The sequence below is a fragment of the Callospermophilus lateralis genome, chromosome 14 (assembly GCF_048772815.1).
Source record: "Callospermophilus lateralis isolate mCalLat2 chromosome 14, mCalLat2.hap1, whole genome shotgun sequence".
Taxonomy (NCBI): domain Eukaryota; kingdom Metazoa; phylum Chordata; class Mammalia; order Rodentia; family Sciuridae; genus Callospermophilus; species Callospermophilus lateralis.
The window spans coordinates 50,895,175-50,908,415 of NC_135318.1; the positions used below are offsets into that span (position 1 = coordinate 50,895,175).

Consider the following 13,241-nt stretch of genomic DNA (forward strand, 5'->3'; position numbering starts at 1 on the left):
GCATTTTATATTATATTAACCAAAAGCAGTCTTAATACTGAGTTTTGAAATGCTCTGGGTTTTCATATTTTAATTCATTTATAGAACGCTCTTATAAATTATAACTTTTTGAGGCATTATATTTTGAATAATATTACCTTCTGCATTACAGGTATAAGTCATCAAAGATCCAGCACAGATGTCTTTTTCAGGTCCATTCCTTCTGTCAATTACTTGTCTGTAGTACATGAGTCAAGTAATTAAGAAAGAAAAATTTAAGGTTAGATGCAAGTTGTGGATATAATACTATAAAATTTAATATAAGTAAGGTACTAAACATTTCAAATTTCTACATGTTTTAAAGTGTAATTAAAAATTTCTCTGGAACCTTTCAACAACATAATAATTTTAAAATAATTATTTTAAAAACATGGAAAGTCACTTTCAAGTATTCCACCATTAAATATTTTGTAAGACATTTTGAAGAGTGCTGAAATTAAATTTTAATGTACAGATAAAATATATTACATATATATAGTTTTTAAGAAAAAAAATCATGGAAACAAAATGTGATGCTCTGAACTCCTGGGTATTATGAAATTAAAGTGAGTGGTAAAAGTTTCATACTTTCCTGATTTCAAAAATAATCCATTATTAGTGTAGAAAACCCAAAATTAACATAATAACAACAATCTAATTATCCGGAGTTCTCTCCTAATTGCTATGGATTTAAAAAATAAACCTGAGATAATTCTGCCTTATAAAATTTTGTCATCAACTTTCACTTATATAATCATATTTTTGTTTTTAAATGTATAAAATTATAATACATTAAAATTCATTTTAAAGGTGTATAATTCTTTGAATTTTAATAGATGCTTAGATTCATACTATTAACAGAACAATCAAAACAGGAAACAGTTTCAACATGTCAAAAAACATCCCTCATACTTTGTAGTCACACTTTCCCTATCCATAACCCTGACAACTACTTACCTTTTCTCTATTAGTTTTGAGTTCAAGAATGTCATATGATTTGAATCATACAAAATGTGACCATTTTCATTTTCTGTCATTCAGTATAAGGCCCTTGATATCATCCAAGTTGTATAAATCAACAGTTCATTACTTTTTATTGCTAAGGAGTATTCCATTATATAGCTATATACCAGTTTAGTTATTCATCTGTTGAAGGATATTTATTTTCTCAGGTTATGAAAATTATAAATAAAACTACTATAAACATTCACGTACAGGTTCTTGTGTGAATGTAAGTATTAATTTCTCAAGTCTAAATACTCAAGACTGCTAGATCATATGGCAAATATAGGCTCAACTTTATAAGAAACTGCTAAACTGTTTCCTAGAATAGCTGTATCATTTTGTATTCTCACCAGCAATGTATGAAAGTTCACGTTACTTTGCATCCTTCCCAGTGTTTGAAATTGTCAGTATTTGTGCGTATGTATATATACTGACAAATATATAACTAAACTATTTTCACACACACACATACTGCAGATATTCTAATAGGTATGCAGGAGTATCTCCTAATGGTTTTAATTTTGCATATATCTTTACTGAAGTGTCTGTTCAGGACTTTTGCCCATTTTAATTGGGATATTTTTCTTACTGTTGAGCTTTGAAAGTTCTTTATATGTTCTGGATACATATCCTTCATTGGATATGTGATTTGTAAGTATTTTCTCCCGGCATGTAGCTTGTCATTTTTCTAACAGTGGCTTTTGAAGAATAAAAGGTGTTAAAGTACAGTTTATCAATTAAAAAAATGGGTAGTACTTTTAGCAGCTTGTCTGAGAATGTTTTGCTGAATCCTGGATTACAAATATTTCTTTCTATATGTTTTTTTTAAAGTTGGTAGTTTCAATTTTACATTTAGACCAATTATCAATTTTTTATTTTTGAGAGTATGTTATGAGGTTTAGGTTGCAATTCTTTCTTTTTTGCACAAAGATGTCCACCTGTTCCAATATCATTTGTTGAAAAAATAGTTTTTTTAAAAATTGTGTTTTTACATTTGTCAAATCAGTTGGAGGGGCTGGGGTGGTGGCTTAGTGGTAGAATGCTCGCCTAGCATGCATGAGGCACTGGGTTTGATCCTCAGCACCACATAAAAACAAACTAATGTATCCACCTAAACTAAAGATACATACATAAATAAATATTTTTAAAAAATCAGTTGGAGATATTTATATGAGTATTTCTGAATTCTGTGTTCTTTTTCATTAATATATGTATCTGTCTTCTGCTAATACCACAATTTCCTGATCAGTGTAGCTTTAGATGGGAGAGGCAAACCATAGTAGACAGTCCAAATCCAGTTCATGCTTATTTTGTAAATAAAGTTTTATCAGAACCCATGAATACCCATTCATATTTTTATTTATTTATTTATTTATTTATTTTTATGTGGTGCTGAGGATTTAACCCAGGGCCACACATATGCTAGGTGATCACTCTATAGCTGAGCCACAACCCCAGCCCCACCATTCATTTATGTATTATCTCTGGCTTCTTTCTCAATGTAATGTCAGTTAAGTAGTTGCAACAGAGATCCTATGGCCTTCAAAACCTATATTTTCTTTACAGAAAATGTCTTCCAAAACCTGTTTTAGAAAAAGTCCTAAGATCGTGTGTGATTCTTCCAACATCATTTCCTTTCTTCAATAATTTTTACTTATTATAGTTCCATTGCCTTTCCAAATAAATTTTAAAATCAGCTTACCTGCATATAAAAAAAATAAAATAAAAAAATCCTTCTGGAATTTCAGTTAAGATTGCATGGAATTTTTATTTTTACCTTATTAGCTTTAATATCATATTTTATTAGAGCTTTATGGATTGTATATATTAGTTGTGTTCATCCTGACAAATTAATATACACATGGAAATAGATTTCAGTTCATGTTCTCCTTCCTCTACTATACTAGACTTCCTTTCACTCATCTATTAATTTGTAATTGATTGGTTCCTTATGTAATCTTATCCTTCCCTCCCTTTCCTTTATTTTACTCCAGCTTCCATATGAGAGAAAAAATTCAACTTTCGAGTTTTTGACTTTGGCAAATTTCACTTAGAATGATATTCTCCATTTCCATCCATTTACTGGAAAATATCATAATTTCATTCTTTTTAATGGCTGAGTAAAACTCCATTGTATATATGTGCATTGATCAATCATAAGACAGTTGATATCTTTACTATGTTGAGTTTTTCTTTTTCTTCTTTTTTTTTTTTAGAGAGAGAAAGTTTATTATTTATTTTTTAGTTATTGGCGGACACAACATCTTTGTTTGTATGTAGTGCTGAGGATCGAACCCGGGCTGCACGCATGCCAGGCGAGCGCGCTACCGCTTGAGCCACATCCCCAGCCCAGAGTTTTTCAATCTCTAAACATGATATATAGTTTTCAGCATAGTGTTCTATACATGTTTGGTTAGAGTTATACTTTAGTATTTAGTTTATTTTAGAACTACTGTAATTAAAAGAACTTTTTAGTTTTCAATTGTATATTATTGATATATATAGATACATTATTTTGCACCAAACTTACATCTTATGACTTTGCCAAATTCACTGACTGTAGTTTTTTGTAGATTCCTTGGGATATTCTATGAGAAAAGCATTTTGTCTGCAAATTGGTATCATTTCACCACTTCTTTTTTTGAGATGTGTTTTTCATTGCTTTTTCTTGCCTTACTGCATTGGCTAAGACTTAGACTTGGTCTTATGGTGAAAATGGACATCTTTACCAAGTTTCCAATATTAGGAGGAAAGCAAGGAGTTTTTCTCTATCAAGTAATCAAGAATGATTTTAGTTGTTTTTTTCTTTTTTGTAGATCCTCCATAAAAAGGCTGAAAAATTTCCCTTCTATTCCAAGTTTTCCGAGTTTCTTTTTAAAACCATATCTGGGTATTACATTTTGTCATGTTACTTATGCATCAGTTGATTTTTCTTTAATTATGAATACAGTGGATTATTTGTATTTTTGAATATTTAATGGGCCTTGTATTCCTAAGATAAACACTAACTGATTGTGGTATATTATTGTTATTATATACAAATTGAATATTCCTTATCTAAAAGACTTGGGGCTGGGGCTGTAACTCAGTAGTAGAGTGCTTGCCTAGCATGTGTGAGGCACTGGGTTCAATTTGCAGCACTGCATATAAATAAATAAAATAAAGGTCCATGGGCAACTAAACATATAAACAAACAAATCAATAAATAAACATGTAAAGACTCAGGAATTGAAGTTTTTGGATTTTTAAAAAAGGAAATATCTTGGGGACTGGACCCAAGGCTAAACACAGAATTCATTTATGAATTCATGGTTCATATACACCTCATACATCTAGAAAAAAGGTAATTTTATGAAATATTTTGAGTGTTCCTGCATTTTTACCATGACTTGCCAACATGAGGTTAGGCATGGAATCTTATACTTGTGGCATCATGTTGACACTCAAAAACGTTTTGTGTTTTGGAGTGTATGGATTTCAGATTTTTGGATTAGGAATGTTCAACCTTTATTACTATGTTAAATTTCTTAATCTTCTGGGAATATTCTTGCTCCATATTTTTGAGAGAAAGCAGTCTAGTTTTCTATTTTTGTACTCTATTGTTTGGGTGATGATAATGTCAAAATAGGGCAGGATATATGGACTTGCCTTACATTTCTTGAAATAAATGGATGATATTGTTTTCTCTAACTATTGGGAAGAATTAACCAGTGAAATCATCTGGACTTGAAATATCTTTTTCTGAAGTGTTTTTTGTTTTGTTTTATTTTTGTAGTGCTGGAGATTGAATCTAGTCCTCTTCCATGCTAGACAAGTACTCTAATATTGAGCTACATCCCCAGCCCCATAAATTCCTTTAACGGACATAGAATACTTAGATTATCTATTTAATTTTTTGCAAGTTTGGTAGTTTGTGGTTTTCAAGGAATCACTTCATCCTAACTTCATCAAATTTATACACAGAGTACTTCATAAAATTATTCATCTATTTAACATTTATGAGGTCTACTATGACATCTCCTTTTGTTGATATCGATAACCTGTCGTCTTTCTCTTTCTTCCTGTCAGTCTGACTAGTTTTATTACTTTCACTGATCTTTTCAAGTAAACTTTTGCTTTCAATGATTTTTTTCTATTTTCAAATTCAATTATGTATGTTCTTATCATTTCCTTTTGTTTGCTTTAAGTATTTTTTTAATTTCTTTTTAAAAATTTTTTAAAATTTATTTTTATTGGTTGTTCAAAACATTACAAAGCTCTTGACATATCATATTTCATACATTTGATTCAAGTGGGTTATGAACTCCCATTTTTACCCCATATACAGATTGCAGAATCACATTGGTTACACATCCACATTTTTACATAATGCCATACAAGTGACTGTTGTATTCTGCTACCTTTCCTATCCTCTACTATCCCCACTCCCCTCCCCTCCTCTCTCCCTACCCCATCTGCTGTAATTCAATTCTCTCCCTTGTTTTTTTCCCTTCCCCCTCACATCCTCTTATATGTAATTTTGTATAACAATGAGGTTCTCCTTCCATTTCCATGCAATTTCCCTTCTTTCTCCCTTTCCCTCCCACCTCTCGTCCCTGTTTAATGTTAATCTTTTCCTCATGCTCTTCCTCCCTGCTCTGTTCTTAGTTGCTCTCCTTATATCAAAGAAGACATTTGGCATTTGTTTTTTAGGGATTGGCTAGCTTTTAACATAATCTGCTCTAATGCCATCCAGCTGGGTCAAATGGTGGTTCCATTCCCAGCTTTCCCAGAAATCTCCATACTGCTTTCCAAATTGGCCGCACCAATTTGCAGTCCCACCAGCAATATACAAGAGTACCCTTTTCCCCACATCCTGGCCAGCACTTGTTGTTGTTAGACTTCAGAATGGCTGCCAATCTTACTGGAGTGAGATGATATCTTAGGGTGATTTTGATTTGCATTTCTCTGACTGCTAGAGATGGTGAGCATTTTTTCATGTACTTGTTGATTGATTGTATGTCCTCCTCTAAGAAGTGTCTGTTCAGGTCCTTGGCCCATTTGTTGATTGGGTTATTTGTTATCTTATTAATTTTTTGAGTTCTTTGTATACTCTGGATATTAGGGATCTATCTAAAGTGTGAGAAGCAAAAATTTGTTCCCAGGATGTAGGCTCCCTATTTACCTCTCTTATTGTTTCTCTTGCTGAGAAAGAACTTTTTAGTTTAAGTAAGTCCCATTTGTTGACTCTTGTTATTAACTCTTGTGCTATGGGTGTCCTATTAAGGAATTTGGAGCCCAATCCCACAATATGTAGATCGGAGCCAACTTTTTCTTCTATCAGACACAGAGTCTCTGATTTGATATCAAGCTCTTTGATCCATTTTGAGTTGACTTTTGTGCATGGTGAGAGAAAGGAATTCAGTTTCATTTTGTTGCATATGGATTTCCAGTTTTCCCAGCACCATTTGTTGAAGATGCTGTCCTTCCTCCATTGCATGCTTTTAGCCCCTTTATAAAATATAAGAAAGTCGTAATTTTGTGGATTAATCTCTGTGTCCTCTATTCTGTACCATTGGTCCACCCACCCTGTTTTGGTACCAGTACCAGCTGTTTTTGTTACTTTTGCTCTGTAGTATAGTTTGAAATTTGGTATCGCTATACCTCCTGATTCACACTTCCTGCTTAGAATTGCTTTTGCTATTCTGGGTCTTTTGTTTTCCCATATGAATTTCTTGATTGCTTTATCTATTTCTATAAGCAATGCCATTGGGATTTTGATTGGCATTGCATTAAACCTATAGAGAACTTTGGGTAATATCGCCATTTTGATGATGTTAGTTCTGCCTATCCATGAACAGGGTATATTTTTCCATCTTCTAAGATCTTCTTCTATTTTTCTCTTTAGGGTTCTGTAGTTTTCATTGTATAAATCTTTCACCTCTTTCGTTAGGTTGATTCCCAAGTATTTTATTTTTTTTGAGGATATTGTGAATGGGGTGGTTGTCCTCATTTCCATTTCAGAAGATTTGTCGCTGATATACAGGAATGCCTTTGATTTATGCATGTTGATTTTATATCCTGCCACTTTGCTGAATTCATTTATTAGTTCTAGTAGTTTCTTTGTAGACCCTTTTGGGTCTGTTAGATATAGAATCATATCATCTGCAAATAGTGATAATTTAAGTTCGTCTTTTCCTATTTTTATGCCTTTAATTTCTTTTGTCTGTCTAATTGCTCTGGCTAGTATTTCGAGAACTAAATTGAATAGAAGTGGTGAGAGAGGGCATCCCTGTCTTGTTCCAGATTTTAGAGGGAATGCCTTCAGTTTTTCTCCATTTAGAATGATGCTAGCCTGAGGCTTAGCATAGATAGGAACTTACCTCAACATTGTAAAAGCTGTTATCCCTAGTTTTTTGAACATAAAGGGATGCTGTACTTTGTCGAATGCTTTTTCTGCATCTATCGAGATGATCATGTGGTTCTTATCGTTAAGTCTATTGATGTGGCGAATAACATTTATTGATTTCCGTATATTGAACCAGCCTTGCATCCCAGGGATGAATCCTACTTGATCATGGTGCACTATTTTTTTGATATGCTTTTGTATTTGATTCACCAGGATTTTATTGAGGATTTCTGCATCAAAGTTCATTAGAGATATTGGTCTGTAGTTTTCTTTCTTTGAAGTGTCTGTCTTTGTCTGGTTTCAGGATCAGGGTGATGTTGGCCTCATAGAATGAATTTGGAAGAGCTCCTTCTTTTTCTATTTTTTGAAATAACTTGAAAAGTATTGGCATTAATTCTTCTTTGAAGGTTTTGTAAACTCCACTGTATACCCATCCGGTCCAGGGCTTTTCTTAGTTGGTAGTCTTTTGATGGCCTCTTCTATTTCCTCCTTTGTTATTGGACTGTTTAAATTGTGTTTATCTTCCTGACTCAATCTGGGCAAATCATATGACTTAAGAAATTTATCGATGCTTTCACTATCTTCTATTTTATTGGAATATAGGATTTCAAAATAATTTCTAACTATCTTCTGTATTTCTGTAGTGTCCATTGTGATATTGCCTTTTTCATCCCGTATGTTAGTAATTTGAGTTCTCTCTCTTCTTCTCTTCGTTAGCATGGCTAAGGGTCTGTTGATCTTATTTATTTTTTCGAAGAACCAACTTTTAGTTTTATCAATTTTTTCAATGGTTTTTTTGTTTCAATTTCATTGATTTCCGCTCTAATTTTAATTATTTCTTGCCTTCTACTACATTTGCTGTTGTTTTGCTCTTCCTTTTCTAGGGTTTTGAGATGAAGTGTGAGCTCATTTATTTGTTGGTTTTACCTTTTTTTGAGGAATGAACTCCAGGCAATGAATTTCCCTCTTAAAACTGTTTTCATTGTGTCCCATAGATTCCGATATGCTGTGTCTGTGTTTTCATTTATCTCTAAGAATTTTTTTATTTCCTCCTTTATGTTTTCTGTAACCCATTGATCATTCGGTATCATATTGTTGATTTTCCAGGTGATGCAGGATTTTTCCTTCCTTCTTTTATCATTGATTTCCAGTTTCATTCCATTATGATCAGATAAGATGCATGGTATTATCTCCACACCTTTATATTTACTAAGGGTTGCCCTATGGCATAATATATGGTCTATCTTTGAGAAGGATCCATGTGCTGCTGAGAAGAACGAGTATTCACTTGATGATCGTTGATTATTCTATATATGTCGGTTAAGTCTAGGTTATTGATTGTGTTATTGAGTTCTATAGTTTCTTTATTCAACTTTTATCTGGAGGATCTGTCCAATGGAGAGAGCGGTGTGTTGAAGTCACCCATAATTATTGTGTTGTGGTCTATTTGACTCTTGAACTTGAGGAGAGTTTGTTTTATGAACGTTGCAGCACCATTATTTGGTGCATACATATTGATAATTGTTATGTCTTGTTGGTGAATGGTTCCTTTTAACAGTATATAGTGTCCTTCTTTATCCCTTTTGATTAACTTAGGTTTGAAGTTGATTTTATTCCATATGAGTATGGCCACTCCTGCTTGCTTCCGAGGACCATGTGAGTGGTATGATTTTTCCCAGCATTTCACCTTCAGCCTGTGTATGTCTTTTCCTATCATATGAGTCTCCTGAAGGCAGGATATTGTTGGATCTGTTTTTTTAATCCAGGTTACTAGCCTATGTCTCTTGATTGGTGAATTTAAGTCATTAACGTTTAGGGTTACTATTGATATATGGTTTGTATTTCTAGTCATGCTTATTTATTTATTTTAATTTGGCTAGTTTTCCCTCTTTAGTTATTTTTCCCCCCTTTACTGAGTTACCTCCCACTGTTAGTTTTGGGTGCTTTTTTTCAATTCCTCTTCTTGTAGTGTTTTGCTCAAAATACCTTGCAGTGCTTGTTGGCTATGAATTCTTTTAACTTTTGTCTATTGTGAAATATTTTAATTTCATTGTCAAATCTGAAGCTTAATTTTGCTGGATACAGTATTCTTGGTTGGAATCCATTATTTTTTAGCGTTTTAAATACTTTGTTCCAGGATCTTCTCGCTTTCAACATCTGTGATGAAAAATCAGCCAATAACCTAATTGGTTTACCCCTGAATATAATCTGCCTCCTTTCTCTAGTAGCTTTTAATATTCTCTCCTTGTTCTGTATGTTGGATATCTTCATAATTATGTGTCTTGGAGTTGATCTATTACGGTTTTATATGTTTGGGGTCCTGTAGGCTTCCAGGATTTGGCAATCCATTCCATCTTTCATATCTGGAAAGTTTTCTAAGATTATTTCATTCAATGGGTTGTTCATGCCTTTGGTTTGAACCTCTATACCTTCTTCTATCCCAGTGACTCTCAAGATTGGTTTTTTTATGACATCCTATATCTCTTGGATGCATTGCTCGTGATTTCTTACCATCCTTTCTGCGTTGACTATATTCTTTTCAAGTTGATAAACTTTGTCTTCATTATCTGATGTTCTGATTTCTAGTCTATTTGTAATATTCTCGTTTGAGTTTTTAATTTGGTTTATGGTTTCCTACATTTCTAGGATTACTGCTTGATTTTTTAAAAAAATCTCTATCTCCTGGTAGAGTTAATTTTTTGCAATTTGAATTTGCTTATGTAATTCGTTTTCAAAGTATTCTTTCATTGTTTGGACTTGCTGTCTAATGACTTCTCTAAGATTCCATTCCATCTGAGTCAGGTATGCCTTGAGTTCTTTCTCTGTCCATTTTTCCGATGCCTCTAGGTTCTCCTGTAAATTTAAGTTGTCCTGCATTGTTTGTAATCCTTTTTTCCCTTGTTTTTTCATGGTGTTCATGTTACTTTCCAATTCTGTTTAACTGCTCTGTTTCTGTTTTCTCCTATAAATTTATTTTGGTTTTGTATATCTCTGTGGTCTCTCCTTTGTGGTTGGAGACTATGCCTAGAAATGATGGGCTTTATTGTACTTTAAAGCTGATTCATTCAATTCATAAAAGGCTTACGGATTCTGTATGCATATAGTGATTTGTTGTTTGGTCTTAGGACTTTATGTTTAGGTTAGGTGCTATGATGGTATAAAGGTTAGTATGTCTTGGCTACTTTGGAAGATTGCTGTACTGAAGGGGGATATTAACAGGCAATTGGATCAGGGTATTTAGTAATAGCTAGGTATTTAGGAGCCCTATAGACAGCCTCGAAACAATCAGCTATTTGCATTTAGACAATTACACGTAATGGAAGACGTAATACTTGGGATGAAAGTTGGGGGGAAGCGGAAGGAAGGAGCTCTTAAAAAGAAAGAGGGAGAGAGAGATAGGTAGAATAGAGGAGAATGGAAAGAACAATAAAACTTGAAAAGAGAAAGGAAGGAAAAGAAAAAAAACTAATAAAATAGAAAATAAAAAAATAGAAAAAAAAATGAAGTCTTAGAGATCCATTTTCTTCTCTTCCAGTAGGCGGAGCTGTGCCCTCCGAGCTTCTGCCCTCTATGTGCTGGCAGCAATCCCTGTAAGGTGGCTCATGGGAGTCTCTCAATCCTGTTAGTCCATAGCCGTTTCTCTTCTCCGGCCCCTCCCCCCACTTCCTCCTGTCAGCCAGCTAGACCCCCGCTCACTGGAGGTGCTCTCCAAGGATCTGGTTACACTTGCAGCCCCACTGCATGCCCTATTTCCCGAACGACTGAGCACTCTGTCATTCATCCAAACCCCAGTGCTGTGGAGCAGTGTTCTGGGAACCGACAGTTTAATTTGTCTGGACCCCTTTGGTGGGCATGCCCCTGGGAACTGGTGGCTAAGACCTTGGGTGTCACCGCTAGTGGTAAGGGGAGTTGGGGATCGAGAATCCCCTCTGCTTCCCTCGGCCCCTACAGTCACGCCCACGCTGCTGGCGGTAGAGGGAGTTGGGGGTTGGGAGTCTCCTCTGCTTCCCTTGGCCCCTACAGTCACGCCCATGGAGCTTTGGGTCGAGATTTTTGAGGTTTCCCGGCTGTATGTATCTGGTGGGGGTGGGAGTCACACACCTGCTAAAGCCAATTCCGCTGGGAAGGAATCCTGTCCACCGAATTCCGGTGATGTCACCTCTCTGCTATAGTGGGCCCCAGACTCCTTGCTGGAGTGTCCGAAGGGAGGGGTGGGTCTGGCCTGTCTCTGGTCTGACCCAGTCTCGGGTGGTTTCAGTTCCGGTTCGCTGTTTCATGAAGGCTTGGTTAGCGACCTCTTCATAAGGTCCCTATACCGCACCCTGGTGAACTGCCTCCTACTGTGCTGGTCGCCATGTAGCGGCGGCGGATGGCGGGTCTGGACCTCCGCACCGCGTGGCAGAGATTCACTTGTCTGGGGCAAACTGTCGCCTCCAATAATCCTACAAATTCCCCAGCAGGTCTCACTTCAGCGGAATTTTGCTAGAAGTTTCTCAGCAGGTAGAATCTGAACGTATTAATGCGTCTCTCTGTCCCCGTGTTTGAGGAGGTACTGAAAGCACTGCCTCCCCGCCCGCCACCATGTTGGATCCCCTGTTTAAGTTTATTTTCCATTTCTTTTTCTAGTTTATCATGGTAGAAGCATTGATTGAGACACAGCTCTTTTTCTAACATTTGCATTTAATAAAAATTTCCATTAAACATTATTTAAGGTGCATCCCACAAATTTTGATATGTTATGATCTTTGTTGTTGTTTATAATATTTTCTGATTTCCTTAAGACTCTCTCTTTGACCTATAGGTTATTAAGAAGTATGTTTTTAAATTTATAAGTTTTCAGAGATTTTTCTGTATTTCTTCCTGTTATTTATTCTTTTTGTGTGTGTGCATGCAAGACAAGTACTCTAACAACTGAGCTATATCCCCAGCCTTTGTTGTTTATTCTTAGTTTCTAATTCCATTATAGTTAAAGATGTTAAATTTATTTGTGACCTAGGATATGTTTTCTCATGGTGAATGTTCATGTACACTTCAAAAGGATATATATATATATATATATATATATATATAAAAATTTTTTTTTCATTGTTTGGTGGAACAATGGAAAGCATCAATGATTCACTCTATTTTCTCTTCCTTGAAGAGATATTTAGCTTACACCAGAAGGAATGTCCCTTACCCTAGGTTTTGGAGGTGTCTACAAAGAACACTAAAATTCTCCAATTGCACAAGTATATGAGGATCACATTGTGTTGTACTGCTGTTGTTTAAAAAGGGAAGGAGAGCCAAATAGAGGTTCCAAGTCATGGGAGAAAACCAAGATTTTTGGGTCATTTTTCATCTGTCATAGCATACAAGTCAGAAAATACATGAGGAAGTTGAAAATATGATTCTGGGTAGAGATAAAATTCGAGGTAGATACAATTAAGAATTAATGCCTTAGAAGTGGATTAGATCACCCAGAAGTTACAGAAAGAGAGTGCGCTAACATACACAATGGTCCTAGCAATTCTTAGAGGTGTGTGATACAGTTTCAAACTGTGGATTTGTATATTCCTACTGTGTCTTCCATCATTTTTTTTTTTAATTTAAGAATTATGCACTGTGTTTTTAGATACATCCATGTTTAGGATTGCTGTGCCTACTCAGTAAAATTATCTCTTTTATCATTTTGCATTGTCCTTTATTATCTCTGTTATTTTCCTTTGCTTTGAAATCCACTTTGAAATTAGCATAGTTGTTCAGTTTTTCTTTTTGTGGTGCTGGGGATCAAACCCAGGGCCTCATGCATGTTAGGCTCTACCACTGAGCTATATTCCAAGCCCCTGAA

General features: G+C 34.9%; 1 protein-coding gene across 25 annotated transcripts in view; it reads right to left on the reverse strand.

Annotated features, from left to right (window-relative positions):
- Positions 1-13,241, reverse strand: part of Wdpcp (WD repeat containing planar cell polarity effector) — a 519,910-nt gene that overhangs the window by 36,478 nt on the left and 470,191 nt on the right. For all 25 annotated transcript variants that reach the window (XR_013088670.2, XR_013088671.2, XM_076833808.2 and 22 more), the window contains one exon: positions 138-217. Coding sequence is in view for 23 of the 25 variants with exons in the window: in XM_076833808.2 (XP_076689923.2) it covers positions 138-217 (80 nt within the window). In the remaining 2 variants the exon portion in view is untranslated. The remainder of the gene's footprint in view (positions 1-137; positions 218-13,241) is intronic.